A 17168-nucleotide genomic window follows, 5' to 3' on the forward strand; every position below is an offset into this window, starting at 1 on the left:
AAAACACACCAGTTTTAACCCACTCGTGATTTTTTAAAGCTTAATCACGTCTTAAAAACGGCAGTTGCTAACAAGTTGCTAAAAGCGACCTAATCCTTTGGCGGGGGCGTACATGGGCACAAATCTCTAAAATTATTCACAGAGTAATTAGCAGGGAACACGTTTTTAATAAAGTTTAATGAAAAGCAACATGTCGCATTCTTGTTAATGCCTATCAACAGAACATTAGCTCTTAACATTAGAGAGCAATGATTGGTTGATAATAATAACTATCCTTTAGTTTATATCATCAAATACTTATTCAAGAACCCCCTTTTATCCAATTTTTATATTAATTCTTAATGTTTGTTGTAGGCGGGCATTCCAGGAGTACTACCAGGAACACCTAGAATACGCCTGTCCTACCGAGGATATCTACCTTGAGTAGAGGAAACGGGTAACCATGGCAACTGCTGTCCCTCTCGACAGATGTCTGTTCCTGGGCTCGGCCACTACGGGGCGTCTGCCAGTCTTTTCAAAATGTAACATAGGCCTCATGTCTTTATTCTCCTCCTCGGTTTCTGTCGTTTTCTCAACATGAACTGAGCTGAATACTCTACATACAGTAGGCTCTTAGTGGTCTGTCTATTTATTTCAATGTTTATCCGTTTTATTTATTCTTCATTGAGATGGATCGCTTGTTTATTTAACTTTTCTACTATATAATTACAGGGACATGGTGAGGGGTGGATACATTGGTTGCATTTCATTTTGTATAGTTCTGATTTAGAAATATGACTACACATGTTTGAATGCATGGCTTTCCAGGGTTATGCTCACAAACACACACATACACAAAACCGTGAAATGGCTACAAATGAAATGCGATCAGAGGTTTGAATCGTAAGACTGGGATTGTAAATATGTATTTGTTTGATTCTGATACATTACTGTATTTGTACTTCAAAGGATTGGGCAGTAGGACGTGACCTGGAATCGTTGATAGGTCTACAGATTGTCTGTTTCGGTAGTAGAATGTTTATTGTGCGTTTCTGATTTCACCGCAATGTAAATAATGTATAATTCGAGTGGTTTGTAGGTGAATACAGATGATCACATTATGGTCTGTGGATGAGAAAGTGGGACAGATTGCAGGTTCTGCAGGTGACTTGATGATCAAATGAATGAAACAAATTCTGTCAAGAACATTTCTGGGTCATAGTTCACTTCTGAATACAAAGACAAAATGGGAATTTTTATTAAGAAAGTGAAGGTTTTTTAAGACAATTCAAATCTACGGACTTGTTTTCCCTGTAATTGAGCATATACCCCCCAAACATTATTGTGTTTGGATGTTTGTTTGTAAATCTCAATGACGATTCTCATTACGTTCTTATATGCCATTATGTTTAGAATTATGGTAGTGAGATGTTTTTTTGCACTAGGGTGATAAAAATTTGCTTAATTGGAATGGAAACAATGTTGTAATGCCCAAAAATCATAAGGGTTTTAAAAATAGGATTAATGTTCTTTATAATTTGTGATTTTAGGATGATTTATGTCGTGGGAATGTTCTTGACAGTCTATGTGAGATCGGCACAGTCCTGTGGGCTTTCAACGGAACAATACTTCTACACCTCTCTAATCTTGACAGTTCTGATATCTTGTATAATTATCAGGTAATGCCTTGATACCTTGTGATATTAAATCTAAAATAATCCACATGTCATGCTTCAGATGATGGCAGGTAGATATTTCGGTGAGGAACGTCCAGGAAGCAAAATGTGAAAAACAACTGTCCTAATTCATTTTTGCTTTACAGGGGCTATTCAGTTCTAATTCTGACGATATGAAACAAGAGCATGCCTCTGAGTTGGTCACAGATGTCAGAAACAGTTGTTCTGTTCCTTGTTTTATCCCAGTCCTTGACTGGACGTGTTGAAGCTGTGCAGAGCAGCTCCCCCTGCTGCTCTCAAACACTTATTACTTACAAGAACATTTGTCTCACACAAGGTACTACACAATCTAAGACCATGACAGCGGCAACAAGCTGACAATCAAGAATTTGACATTCAGTGACTATTGACTTTTAAAATCACATAATGGCCTACATCAGAAGTGAAGCCTTATCAGGGGCGTGCTTGAGACATGAAAATGTCATACTTATGAAAACTATATTGCCTTATAATAATATAATGAAAGACGGTTTTGGCAGTCTAGTGGTCTCCTGTTTGATTCTAGAATTTGAGGGGTTCATCTTTGTATACTGTACTTTGTCAGGTCCTTAGATCACATAAATGTAGACTTAGAGAGGTAGATATAGGGAACAATGGTTGGGCTAAGACGAAGTTCGGAATGGAATATTAGCATACAGTTTACCGCATGCGGCATACTATTTTACAGTAAGTACTATGCCAAACACTATTCCAAATGTTTTCAGATCTGCTGCTCGAGGTCCACCATGTTGCGCACATCTTAACAAGCTAATCATGGTCTTTAGAACTGCGTTAAAGGATTAACAGCAGTTTTGAAGTCATAAAGTATGCAGTGATAAACATCGCAAAAAGTAGTATGCGACTGTACTCACTCACGTGATCTTATTGTGTGACATGTTTTATAAATAAATCTAGTTATGTTGGAAATGTTGGCATTTATAATCCAACGTCTGGCATTTATATTATCTCGGATTTATTCATCACACTAGAAATCAAAGGTCAGCATTGTAGGAAAGTATGTTGTGCAGTGTACTTGGTTATATACTAAACATTTTATGTTATGACAGGTATGTCAAACACACAGATACTTTGCATACTGCAGAACTCGTAGTATGGTAGTACGCTATCCCGAATTCAGCCCAACACTCCCGGCAAATGTCACTTGACTGGAAACTCAAGCAGCCTGCAATCTGTTTCCATGGTTACGCGTTGATCTGTGCCGGTGACATTCTCACGGAGAGCAGAAATTGGATGCGACTTGTTTTCGGTTAGATTGCTGTAAATAATCTAGAGTCAGGGTCGCCATGCTGTGTCCTTTCTGTTGAGTATGTTATTGAGATAAATATGTAAATTTAAAAGAAATACTAATAATATTGTTGATGATGATATCTCACAACCAAAAGCCAACTGTGATGGGGTCAAAAGATATAAATAGCTTGGAATTAGTATTTGTACCTTTCCTTTATCTGCTTTACATTGGTATACATCTGTCTGTTGGATGTGTTGTCATCTTGTGCGGAGTTACATGCAACAGATCTGCTGTGTCAACCAGATGTGTATTTTAACTTCATACACACACAGAAACACAAGCGCCGTCCTCTGCATTTCACCATCTAATGGGTCAAATCAGCGATCATGTTCGTCTCGTTCCTGAGAAAATATGAGTCGGTTATTTCAATCAGAGCTCCGGATCCTTTAGTTACGACTGTTATATTTTTGTGTTCATGCAGTAAATATCTTAAATGTTTTAGCCTTCACTTTAGCGATTTGTAGTGACAAATTGGCTGTGGAACCCCTAACACATTCAGGCAGAGCATCTAATACTACTGATAACTTAAGCTTGGGTAGCTGAAATACAAGGAATACAACCTTCTGGACTTTAACATAATTCAGTCCTTCACTGTATAACGGAAACAGCTTCAGTACGACGAACTATGTATCTTGTATCTTTAAAAATGACAACTTGTAAAAAACAAAACAAAAAAAAATCTCACTGCCTTGTCATGGATTTGGTCTTATGAATAAAATACTATATGCTTGATGTCACCAACGTGTTTCTGTTTGTTTGTTTGTTTGTTTGTCAAAGGCGAGAACCAGTTGTTCTGAAGGTCATTTAACTTATTCAATTCAATTTTATTTATATAGCACTTTTCACAATGTGGATTGTTCCAAAGCAGCTTTACAGGAGAAAAACAGAAAATGTGAAACACAGCACAGTGCATTGTGTTTATAGAGCAAGCAAGATCATTCTAGTAAATCATATCTAATAATATTTATTCAATTGACTTCCATTATATAGAACCACAAAATATCTTCTTTTGTGTTCCACAGAAGAAAGAGTCTTTGGAAGACGTAAACAATGCTGGTCCAGAACAACTTCCTGTTTTTTTTTCCACATTACACAAACGTTGTAAAATACAAGCAATATAACATTTATAACTGAATCAAAATGTATGCGTAACCTCGTTTCTCTTTCTAATAAACCTTGCATTGGGTTAGTCACGCAATTAATTCTCTTGTGCTTCAGTCCCACCCTTCTGAATTATGTTGCATTAATAAAGAGTTATCACAAACTTGTTTAGTTTGTTTAGTTGTGCTATCTTACAATCAGTATATAGTAAATGTAAGTTAAAGTGTCGCCAATGCATATACTTCTAGACAAGTACATACATCTTGTGAAGTGGTCTATACAGGTTTAGAACAACATGAGGGTGAATAAATGACACAATGTTTATTTTTGGGTGAACTGTCCCTTTAACTAGCGATACCTTTATTTAGACAAGGAAGAAAAACTAAAAACATGAGTTTGTTTACTTTTATTTATGAAAATCAGTGTTCAAATAAAAATTCTGTCATCATTTACTCATTTCAAACCTTTATGACTTTCTTCCGCAGAACACAAAAGAAGATATTTTGAAAGTTGGTAACCGAAAAGCACTGACCCCCATTCACTTCTGTTGTATGGACACAAAACCAATGCAAGCGAATGGGTGCCAGTTAAACAACATTCTTCAAAATATCTTCTTTTGTGTTCTGTGTAAGAAAGAAAGTAATACATGTTTGAAATGACAAGAGTGTGAGTTAACGTTGACAGAATTTAAATTTTTGGTTAAACAATCACTTTAAAAGTACATTATAAGAAAATCAATCTCAAGAATACAAAGTATACATTCATACTTGTTCTTTCAGTTTCCTACACAGTTTCTTGGACTGGTCTATTTGTTATAAATATGCAAAGTATGACAGCATAGTTTAACACTGACATTTATGTTTATGATGTTCCGGCCAGCACCTGCAAGGAAATTAGTCACTTTTTACACTTACCATTAAAATATGGTAATGATGTTTTTGTTTTGTTTTCTTCATACGTGAATTTCAAAAAAACATAAGATAAAGGAAATTCGTTTTGGGACCATTAACACTTTTTAATTCCTGCTATTCTCGAAGGTCATTACTGTAATGTGTTTTTCATGAAGTAAGCATAAATTAAAGAAACAAATATAAACCCTTCAAACTTCATTCTTTTAAAGTTGGGAGTGATGTTCTGGTTTGACCCAGAGAAGTCTGCACAGGTTTGTGAGTAACCAGTTTTTGGGCAAACCTTTAACATGATCATCAATCTAGTCTATGGTCATACATTTTCATTCAGTGCAGTGATTGAATGTCAAGAAGCGGCATGCTTCTTCATGTTCAGACCACAATCATTTCTCTTGTGGTATTACTACTGGCAATGCTTGGCTCCATCACAGCTCAGAATTGCAGCGGCAGCAGTCGGGTTTAGGGGAGCAATCTGGCGTACAGCAGGGCTGTAGCGTGGGGTCCTTCCCTTTTCCAATCTCACTCTCTCCAAACACCATAGTAGCCTCAAACTGCTCCTTCAAAACCTTGATCTGCTTCCGCACAGGATCCCAGTCTGGACCGGTGAGGTTGTAGTTCTCTGAGGGGTCTGCCTCCAGGTCAAAGAGTAAAGGGGGGTCATGATACTTTTGGAAGGCGAATAAGGAACAGTCCTGGTCTGGGGTGGTCTCACTATGAGTGGCGCCTAATTATGGGAGGTAAAGAAAGATGTGTTAGAAAGAAACATTGAGGAAAAAGGTGAAGGTTAAATAGAGTCTGAATGCAGCGTACCCCGTGTGTAGTAATGAGCTTTGTATTTTCCCCATCTCACTGCAAACACACTATACTTCTCGCTTGGATCAGTGGGGTAGTAAAACATGGTCTCTCTTTTACTCTGAAACACCAAACACCTTTGAAACAGCTAGACAATTTGAAAAATAGCCTAGACGTAATGCAAGAACATCTCATGTGTACTGGCCTGCTTAATGCATACAGCATTTACGGTTTAAACGTTGATTTAACGTTTTAATTCAGTTGGTAATGTTCTGTTGGTTGTATTTTGTTCCAACACATGTAAACTGTTAAAAAGTGCATCTGGACCATTATTATTTACATCTATGTAAGACTGCGATAATTGTTTCGTATCTTTTTGTCTCTTACCGGTCCGAGATTGAACAGGATATTTGTCATTTCCACCCCATCCAGTTGCACCTCAGGTAATGAAGCCCCTGCCAATTTGGCAAAAGTGGGCAGAATGTCTAAAGAACTGGACATAGCATGAGTCACACCTGAAAAACACATTCATGAGCTGCGAGTATATGTACAGCATATGTTAGCACATTTATTAGGCATTTAGAATAAACCTCAAACCATACATATGAAAAAAGTGACCTATTTTTAGTCACCTGAGAAAGGAGGTTGTACAGGTTTGGAATTACATGACGGTGAGTAAATGCTCTGCGCTTTCAAGTAAAGACACTTGCAATACGTTTTTAATAGGTTGTTCACTTTTGTGACCGTGTTTTTTTCTAGCACCTGGTTGGATGAAACCTGGCCAATACGCCACGGCCGGCTCTCTCATTCCTCCTTCGTAAGTTGTGCCTTTGCCACATTTTAGCAGTCCTGAATTTCCACCACGAGACCTCCGCATCAGCTCTGGCCTAGAAGCACAAACACACCCATGTACGTTGTGTGACAGTGAAAAACAGTCACAAAAGAATGGGACTTTCATTTCACACGTACCCATTGTCACCAGTGAAGAAGACCAGTGTATTGTTGATCACGTCTGTTTCCAACAAAGTCTGCAGAATCTTCCCAATAGTGCCATCAAACTCCATCAGTGCATCGCCGAACGGCCCTCGAAGGGACTTACCTGCATACTCTTCACCTGCATACTGAGGGTAGTGTGTATGCTAAAGAGAGGGAGAGATGGGTCATATTAAATTAAATGTATGCAAAATATTTAGCCATAAGATCGAGAGTTCAGGATGTTTCAAACACTGCACTCACATGTGAAGGGTAGTACAGAAAGAAGGGTCGCTCATTTTGGGCGGCAACTCGAATGAACTGAGAGGCAAAGTCGCCGTAGGCCTTCTCAATCTTCAGGAAATCGGCAGGCTGCTGCTTGATCGTCTCTCCCAACATGAGAGGCACAGTTACCACACCCTGATCACAGCGACCAAAGCACTTCACATCCGGAGGGAAGCAGGTGAGATTCTGACACGGACCCTTTGATGGAGTAAAAAAGTGTGATGGTCTGTAAAAAGTGTGTCATCGGTATGCAGCTAGATAAATGAAATATAAGAAGACAATAATTACTTGGTCGTGAGAGTATGGGATACCAAGATAATTGTCAAAGCCCTGTCGGGTGGGCAGATAAATGCCGTTCGGCCCAACACCCAGATGCCATTTTCCCACCATGGCTGTTGAATAACCCTTGGACTTCAGCACCTCTGCGATGGTGGTCTCCTTGAGAGGGAGACCCCCTTTTGAACTCGGATACAGCACACCCGGATAGATCCCGGAGCGAGTCTGATACCGACCCGTTAGCAGTGCAGCCCTGGACAGAATAAAATAATGGGCATGTTTGGAATAGCACAAAATACTGCAATACTTATAATGTTATTTGGGTATATAGTGCATATACACACATACATCCTGCATTTTATGTTGGCCATACCCATACCCTGTCACTCTCAACATGTATTCTGGCGCCATAAACTGAATGATTAATTATGGACTATGTAAACCAGAGATTAGATAAGAATATGATAAATCAAAGGACATGTTTATTGATGCACGGATATCAGATCAAAACCAGTTCAAACCAGAGCATAAATGCACTAAATTATTAAACGATTGAATATTTAAAGATTTATATAAATCTTAACATTTTTAATTTTATGAACATGTTATCTATTAAATTACCCTAACATATGCATAATTTAAGTAGAACAGATTATCGGTCATTGAACAGGTGAGTCTGGTTGTACCTGGAGGGGCTGCACACGGGACTCGTGACGTAGAAGTCGGTAAAGCGTAGCCCGTTTGCCGCGAGTCGGTCCAGATTCGGGGTCAGAGAGCTCGGGTGCCCGAAACATCCCAGATCACCGTAGCCCAAATCATCAGCGAAGATAAGCACGAAATTCGGCGGAGATGCACGAACACACGCAACTGCGATCAATGCAAAAAACGCTATCATCTTTGAACCCATGATCGGATTAAATCGTTTTCTGATCAGTTAAAATAGCATGACAGATCGGTTGCTCGGTTCTGCTCGTGTCATGAATAAACCCTAATTGCGGGCAGCAGCTTTAATCTTCACAGCTTTATTGGCCAATAAACGCTGTTGTCATTTATAACTAACTAGTCTTTCATGCTTTTCCGCGTGGGTCACTTGATCGCGGTCACGTGATGCTCCTTGGTGGGATTTGTAGTTTTTTATTCATAGCAGCTATATCAACCTGTTTGAGTGGATGGTCGCACGAGTCGTTCGGATTACTTTTGTTATTTGTACTTCAGTCGTTTTCTTTCGTGCTTTTTTGGGACACAATAAAACCTTACAGTGTGAGCTTTAATATTTTAACATAGAAGATTTTTCTTCCACACAGGAAAATGAACATCATACGGATTTGGGACGAGTTCGAGGGTGAGTAATGAAAACATTTCTGTGGCGTGAAGTTATAAGAAACACATGGATACGTCAAGAAACTGTGACAACAACGAAATATCAAGTATATAAATCAGTACTTTTGTGCCATGCAAATGTTTACCGTACCATAGTAAGATTGTGTTTGTTTACCAGTGAATGTTTCACTGTTGTACAGTCATAGATCTCAAAGCCAAATTATTGTACAATTTTCCAGATCGAATCGTTTAAAAATACTGAAAATACCATACATTTTATTGTCTTCAGCAACGCCAAGTATATTTGATTTATGAGATTTAACACATCATTTATAAATTGCGTCCTTAGTAATCTTTGAGGTTTTGAGTATTATACACATTTTAGTGTGCATAAGTAATACACATTTGTGGTTTCATATTTGTCATCATAGGAAGTTTCACGGTTTAATTTTGGCATGACAATAACAAAACACTGCAAACTTGGGAGAAGTCACCAGCAAAAATGTGAAGATGCACTTTTACTCTTTACCACTGCGGGTCGCTGTTTCATTACGTTGAAGTCCCTATACTCTCGTATTGCACTGGAGCTTTGTGCAGATTGATAGGTTCAATCATTAATATCCCATTAGGAACAGTAAGCGCTTTGGTGCAGTATCCAGCTGTCCTTTACGTCGTCCTCTGTGAGCTTTGCTTGATATACAACGTGACAATGAGTCAATGAAATGAATGAGAATGAAATAGATTGCTGGCTGGAGAAGATGTTTAGAAATCTTAACACGCTCTGCACCTGAATGACACTGCCTTTACAGTTCACACACAGAAAAGGATGCTGAGACTCCTAAAACAGCAGGGGCCTCATTTATCAACACAGTGCGTAGAAAAGGTTCTATATGTTGTCCTACGAATGAAATTTACTGTAGAATGTGTCTAAGTACAAAACCGTACACTGTTTTTCTTACGCACACCAGTGAGTAACTTAAAGAGTACATAACATGAGATCATAAAAATTACATATCATGCAGTGTGTAATGTTTCCGTGTTCGAAAGTAAGCAGTTTGCCAAGTTGTAAATCCAAGGTGAATGAATAACAAAGTTATCGGCTTGTAAAAAAGGGAGTCGACTCTGAATCACACAAACGAGTCGTCCCTAGTCCGATTCGCAAACCGCCGCGGATTTACGTCACTACATATAGTCCCCGCCTATGTTTTGCTAGGACGGCACGCGAAAACTTCACTCATCTCCCCTAAACACTGTAGCTCGTGAGCCTCATTCGCGGTAGACCAATCACAGCGGACTAGACCATCTGACCAATCACATCAGACTAGGCTAGCGGAAAGGAGGGGATTAGACAGATCAATCGCAGAACGAATCACTTGAGAGTCAGTCAAGAAGTAAGGTAAGAATAACTGTCTATTATTACGAAATAAATGTGTTTTTACACCTATGTACATAAACTTGTTGTTGGACACTCCATAAACCAAAGTAGGACCTTAAAAATCCCTTGTTATGTACTCTTTAATCATTGTTGATAAATCCCACATGTTCTTAAGCGCCATGTTTGTTCACGTTCATGGCATTTGCATTCGGAAACGCCCCCAATTAACCATATATGGTGACGAAACCTCCCTTTATAAATCACGTGAATGTACTGGGTGCTCTCACTAGCCAGGTTTCCATTACAGATTTGCGCAAAATGTAAGCAATGTTTTCTTAACGTCGATTAAAACAATATCGCGGAATGACTGCGTTTGCATTAAATGATGTTATGCAATTAAAGTGTATTTAGATTCTTCTTGCGATAAGTTATTCTGGCCGTACTTCTTTGTACGTTTTATGGCAGGTTGCAAACAAACTTTAGTGCATAGTGCCTGTGATGAAAGAGTGAAGAGGAATGTCTATATTTCCTTATATGTTTTCATATGATCTCACTGTTCCTGATAAATCTCCATACTGCACTCACTCGTTTTCCTGCATTTGTGCCATCATATAAGATATTACTTAATGTGAATTCCTTGCATCCTATCTTTCCAAATGTTCTGCCAAAACATAACGCGAATGGTCATGTGACCTTTTTATACGCCACCTGACTTGTAAATACGAAAAAAAGTGTTTCCATTGCAGTTTTGCGAAATATGCCTTTATCGTATTGCCTGAAAAAACACCTCATGCGAGCGTGAGAACATTTTTACAATACATGGGAGTTTTTGCGAAATTGACGTGTTTCCATTGGGCGCGTTTTCAATGCGCTATTTCAATTTGCGCATTTTGAAGGCCCAGGGTAATGGAAACCTGGCTATACAGACTAAACAGATCACAGCGGTCTTTGAAAAGCATTCTTTGCGCAATGCATGTTTTGTTTTTTATTGTTAATTTCACAATTATTTATAGGAGTTTTATTTAGCCTAAATTAAAATGTTCAGAGAAGAAACCGAATTTGCAGTTGTTTTTTTGGTGAAATTGCAATGTTATTATGATTTGGTAAAGCGATGTAGAAATAGAAAAGCAATAAGATTAAAATTTAAAATGAATAATGATTAATATGCAAACCTCTTTTTGTTCTTTTTCAGTTTGTTTGAATGTTTTATTTATTTTTTCATATATTAATAAGTGTGTCTTTTACATTGTGCTTTCAAAAAAAAGTTTGCCAAATCATCCAGCAAAGTGAGATCAGCCATGACACTGTAACTACATTTGAAATGATTTCCCATCTGTCTTTTGTAGCTTCTCACACCAATAATACAAATGTCTAGCTTGAACTATGAATTTACTAATTGAGTATTTGCAAATAAAGCACACAGGAAATACACGGTGGCACTTTCTTTTTGTAGTATCACTGTTCTACCACTACATTTTCTGCGTAAGCATGCTCAGCGGTGTGCTTATATTTACACGCGAAATATTTACACAATTCTACGTATAAGTACAAGTTGGTAGATCCCACACTTTGCGTGAAACTGTTCTTACGCACTCACTACGCACACATTTGTGCGTACGCACTGTTGATAAATGAGGTCCCAGGTGTCAACAAATGAGTTTGAAACTAACCAGTGCACTAAAAATCTGCAGGGGCCAAAATGTGAGCTTATGGAATGAATGCATGAATTGTCTTTGTTCAATGTATTTAATGCACAGTTGGATTTATTATGCATGAACCCTCTTTCTGTTTATTATACACTAGCTGGTTCAATTGAAACAGATCAGATTATTTTTGTGGATTTTAAAAGTTCAGTGCTCCAAGTAGTACAGTAAATTGAAAACATCACCACTTACAGTTTGAGGTTAGAATATTATAGATTTTAGAGCAAATAACTACTAGCCTAGTTTGTTTGCGTATTATTCAGAAAATGCACAAAGGCTTTTATGTGTGTGTGTGTGTAGTGGGAGCTACTGTATATGTATGTGCATTATAAATGAGGCGTGAGGTCAGTTTTGTTGTGCTGTTCTGGGTATCTGCACACTGATAGATTGGTTTGATTTGCCATTCACTTTCAGATGCCCCTCCAGAGGTGACCTACATTCAGCCCTGGCACGAGTGTGTGTGGTGAAAGAATAATGAACGGAGGTAAAGAGAAAATGAAACGGTGAGTGAAGAAGAGAAGATGAAACAGTGGGCACAACTAAAATATCCCTCGTGCCCTTTGGTGAATTTTCCACATTCTTTCTCTTCTTAAGAACCACCCTCTCTCTCTCTCTCTCTCTCTCTCTCTCTCTCTCTCTCTCTTCTCTCTTCTCTCTTCTCTCTCTCTCTCTCTCTCTCTCTCTTGTCTCTCCTCTCCCTCTCCCTCTCCCTCTCCTCTCCTCTCCCTCTCCCTCTCTCTCTTCTCTCTCTCTCTCTTCTCTCTCTCTCTTCTCTCTCTCTCTCTCTCTCTCTCTCTCTCTCTCTCTCTCTCTCTCTCTCTCTGCCTGTTTACTTCCTTCCTATGTTTTTTTTTTTGTTGTTGTTTATTTATCATGTCCGGAAAAGACAATTATTTTTGCCCTGGTGACCGGCGGCCATGTTAGATGACTTAAACTGCATCTGGCTGCGTTCCTGCTGGCAGAAAATGATGAAAAGCACGCCCTTACATCACGCCCGTGTCACCACTGATGCATTTGGCACAGTATTTTCATTCGTGCTGTGTTAAATCTTGGCCGTGGCGTGGTGTCAGCTTGGGGACCTGAGGGCTAGAATGCTATCTCGGCTTGCTGTATTATGTAGCCAAACTTCGTCCACTTGACTCGCCGTTTGATCTCAGATCTCGTGTTAGAGAGTTTGTTGAACTAATTGTGAGTATAGAGCAATCTGACGTTACAGATTTGTCTGAAGTAATAAGAAAATTAAGTTGCAAAGAACTTAATCAAAGAAGATTTAGCGAAGATCAAAGATCAGAAGATGGTAATTTTCTGTAAGGAGTTCCACGTCTGTTGCTTCAGGATGTATTTGCATTGTATTTGCATGATGGAAACGGCCAGCGCTTTTGAGAATATCCTGCAGTCAGATGCTCATTAAAGTCCAGCGGAGTATAAAGTCTGGTGCACCTTGCATCTTAGTTTAAACTTGAGAAATCCACCTGTCCAGCCTCTGATCCTAAATAGAACGCCCTTTCTATGATGCGTATTACACAGATTTAATTCTACGACTAAACTATCAAAATGATATATCGCGATTAATCGCATCCAAAGTTTGTGTTTACATAATATATGTCTGTGTACTGTGCATATTAATTTTGTATTTATAAAAACTTGCAATATTGTACATGCATTTATTTAAGAAAAAAAAGGTTTATTTATAATTTAAATTATTAATAAATATGAACAAATACATGTTTTTATAAATACAACATAAATATGCACACTACACAGACATGTACAGTATTATATAAACACAAACGTTTATTCTGGATGCATTGACAGCCCTATTGCAAACAATAACGTTTTTTTACCTCATTCTAAATTTAAGAGAGTAGCTTTATAGATAACAATACAATCATACAATATTGTTAGGATCACTTTCAGAGCCATTTTTTACAGCTTAACATTAACAGCCAATCAAAATCCATTTGAATTTAAAGAAGCTTGCACATGTAAAATGTGAAACTGCAGTGCGAAAATTTGATAGGTAAAAATGATACGTTTTTGTCTTTTGGTGTGGATGCAAATATTGTTGTCTTTCTTGGTATGAATGGGCCTTAAGTGGTTGGTTCTTATCCACTTAAGGTCCTCATGAAATCAAAATGTTTTTTTTTACATTTAGTGTGAAATATTTTGGAATTAATAATATTGATAAGCTCGTGTGCTTCAAAATATGAACAAACTTCACATTTAGGAGCTTCACAGCATTCAAGACTGTGACTTCTACCAATACAGATCAATGAATTTTGTGACGTCATAATTTTGCACTTCGGCTTCTCAAATTCCAGGCTTTGAGGTAAACCACATGCTTTGGCTACTTCACACAGTACATTATGTCCTGCTCTAACAAACCTGCACATTTCATGGATGTGTTGCCAGAGGCTGAAACTACATTCTTATTAACAAATAAGTAAATTCTCTACTTTTGTTTTAATGCTTTAACCTTCAGTTTTGTGGTTTCTGTCCTTTATTCTTTACGAGAGAACGACAGTTCAAGACACGTGGCACATTCTTTTATCATATGACTATTAGTGGAGCTGCGAACGAAAGCTTTCAAAGAAAATCATATTGAGACTGTTGTGGAACGTAAATTAAGACTGTGATCTATGTTTATTACAATCTTTATTATGTTGGCAGCAGTAGCCCATTTCGAGAGAAATGTTGCTCAATAGCATCAAATCATTTCTCCGGACACCCCCAATTCCGTTTTATAGACACGATTTCCTAAAAGGCAATGAGCTCTGAAGAATGATTGCATCAGAGTCTCACAAACATATGATAAATTTCTTTAGATGCCAAAGGAGTGAGAAAGATCTAAGATGTAAAAAATAATCATTACAGCCTAAACACAATTCTATTGGTGTTTTTAAAGACATTGTTTGTCTTTTTAAGTTGTGCGTATACTTAAAGATGGGGTTTGTTCGAAACCGTTACGTTTTAACCTGACTTACGATTTCATAATGCAAATATAGAAACCCATGTCATATGTAGGGCTCTTCTGATTTGGGCCTGTACGCAATCATTCAGAACACCCCAGCAACCACTTAAAACACTTGGCACATATCAACACCCTGGCAACCAACCACAACCTGTGCAGGCTCCTCTCATTTTCTTAAGGTGTATTAATACAAATGTAATATTATTAAACTTGTTCAGAATGAAGGCTCCAGTTTGGCATGAATAGGGCAGGGCTGAACTGATCTCTGATCAGCTGAATAACTCTGGCAGGCAGAAAGCTGTGGTTTTGAATCACTGATGTTTATTACCGGCTGCCTGTGAGTCCTGACAGTTTAAATGACTGTCACAAACTGATGAGGTCACATTACAGACTGCCGCTCTGAGGAGGACTGTGGCACTGCTCCAGTAGGTCTAAAGAGTGCCCTTGAAAGTCAACTAAAGGATTTTTATAACTTGACAATTGCTTTATTATAGATAATGTGACGAAAATGAGTTCAGTGACTTAAATGTTGCATTTTTTTTAGGGCTGTCAAACGATTAATCGCGATTAATCGCATCCAGAATAAAAGTTTGTGTTTACATAATATATACCTGTGTACTGTGTAGGGCTGCTCGATTATGACAAAAATCATAATCACGATTGAGATATTGAGATCCCGATTATTTAACATGATTACTCAGTTTTAAAACAACATAGAAAAATAAAAAAACTTGGCTTTTAAACTGTGAATTCAACTGAAAAATAAATGTAAAGAAATAGCACAGCTGAACAACTGTAAAGGAAGGGGGTGTGCTGTGGATTTATACCACAAGAAAAGAGGTGATCCTTGCAAAATGGAATGCGGCACAATAACCGTTTTACGTCGATTATTTCGTTTTTGTAATTGTTGAAGGCCAAAATTGACGATTACAATTATTTTTGATTAATTGCACAGCCCTAGTACTGTGCATATAAATTTTGTATTCATAAACACACAACATACACATACTTGTCTATATATTTAGGAAATATTTAAATGTATTTATATTTACCAATAATTACAATTCTAAGTAAATGTTTATTAATTGTTATATTTTTCTCAAATATATGCATTCATGTGTTCATAAATACAAAATTAATATGCACCGTACACTGACATACAGGTGCTGGTCATATAATTAGAATATCGTCAAAAAGTTGATTTATTTCGCTAATTCCATTCAAAAAGTGAAACTTGTATATTATATTCATTCATTACACACAGACTGATATATTTCAAATGTTTATTTCTTTTAATTTGATGATTATAACTGACAACTAATGAAAATCCCAAATTCAGTATCTCAGAAAATTTGAATATTACTTCAGACCAATACAAAGAAAGGATTTTTAGAAATCTTGGCGAACTGAAAAGTATGAAGATGAAAAGTATGAGCATGTACAGCACTCAATACTTAGTTGGGGCTCCTTTTGCCTGAATTACTGCAGCAATGCGGCGTGGCATGGAGTGGATCAGTCTGTGGCACTGCTCAGGTGTTATGAGAGCCCAGGTTGCTCTGATAGTGGCCTTCAGCTCTTCTGCATTGTTGGGTCTGGCATATCACATCTTCCTCTTCACAATACCCCATAGATTTTCTATGGGGTTAAGGTCAGGCGAGTTTGCTGGCCAATTAAGAACAGGGATACCATGGTCCTTAAACCAGGTACTGGTAGGTTTGGAACTGTGTGCAGGTGCCAAGTCCTGTTGGAAAATTAAATCTGCATCTCCATAAAGTTGGTCAGCAGCAGGAAGCATGAAGTGCTCTAAAACTTCCTGGTATACGGCTGCGTTGACCTTGGACCTCAGAAAACACAGTGGACCAACACCAGCAGATGACATGGCACCCCAAACCATCACTGACTGTGGAAACTTTACACTGGACTTCAAGCAACGTGGATTCTGTGCCTCTCCTCTCTTCCTCCAGACTCTGGGACCCTGATTTCCAAAGGAAATGCAAAATTTACTTTCATCAGAGGACATAACTTTGGACCACTCAGCAGCAGTCCAGTCCTTTTTGTCTTTAGCCCAGGTGAGACGCTTCTGATGCTTCCTGCTGCTGACCAACTTTATGGAGATGCAGATTTAATTTTCCAACAGGACTTGGCACCTGCACACAGTGCCAAAGCTACCAGTACCTGGTTTAAGGACCATGGTATCCCTGTTCTTAATTGGCCAGCAAACTCACCTGACCTTAACCCCATAGGAAATCTATGGGGTATTGTGAAGAGGAAGATGCGATATGCCAGACCCAACAATGCAGAAGAGCTGAAGACCACTATCAGAGCAACCTGGGCTCTCATAACACCTGAGCAGTGCCACAGACTGATCCACTCCATGCCACGCCGCATTGCTGCAGTAATTCAGGCAAAAGGAGCCACAACTAAGTATTGAGTGCTGTACATGCTCATACTTTTCATCTTCA

General features: G+C 38.3%; 2 protein-coding genes across 3 annotated transcripts in view; one reads left to right on the forward strand and one right to left on the reverse strand.

The window, feature by feature from the left end:
- The window catches only part of mapk8ip2 (mitogen-activated protein kinase 8 interacting protein 2), a 28153-nt gene extending 24389 nt beyond the window's left edge, over nt 1-3764 (forward strand). For both annotated transcript variants that reach the window (XM_057347989.1, XM_057347990.1), the window contains exon 13: nt 355-3764. In XM_057347989.1, coding sequence (XP_057203972.1) covers nt 355-427 — 73 coding nt within the window. In that variant the 3' untranslated portion in view covers nt 428-3764. The remainder of the gene's footprint in view (nt 1-354) is intronic.
- Nucleotides 3765-4495: 731 nt separating this feature from the next.
- Nucleotides 4496-8427, reverse strand: arsa (arylsulfatase A). Its single transcript, XM_057347991.1, has 8 exons — nt 8024-8427; nt 7350-7590; nt 7041-7259; nt 6774-6943; nt 6567-6691; nt 6192-6319; nt 5823-5925; nt 4496-5736 (listed from the first exon to the last, which is right to left on the reverse strand). Exons 1-8 carry the CDS (start codon nt 8242-8244, stop codon nt 5438-5440), a joined length of 1506 nt encoding a protein of 501 aa, XP_057203974.1. The 5' UTR covers nt 8245-8427; the 3' UTR covers nt 4496-5437.
- Nucleotides 8428-17168: the final 8741 nt, after the last annotated feature.

The sequence above is a fragment of the Triplophysa rosa genome, linkage group LG12 (genome assembly GCF_024868665.1).
Source record: "Triplophysa rosa linkage group LG12, Trosa_1v2, whole genome shotgun sequence".
Classification (NCBI taxonomy): domain Eukaryota; kingdom Metazoa; phylum Chordata; class Actinopteri; order Cypriniformes; family Nemacheilidae; genus Triplophysa; species Triplophysa rosa.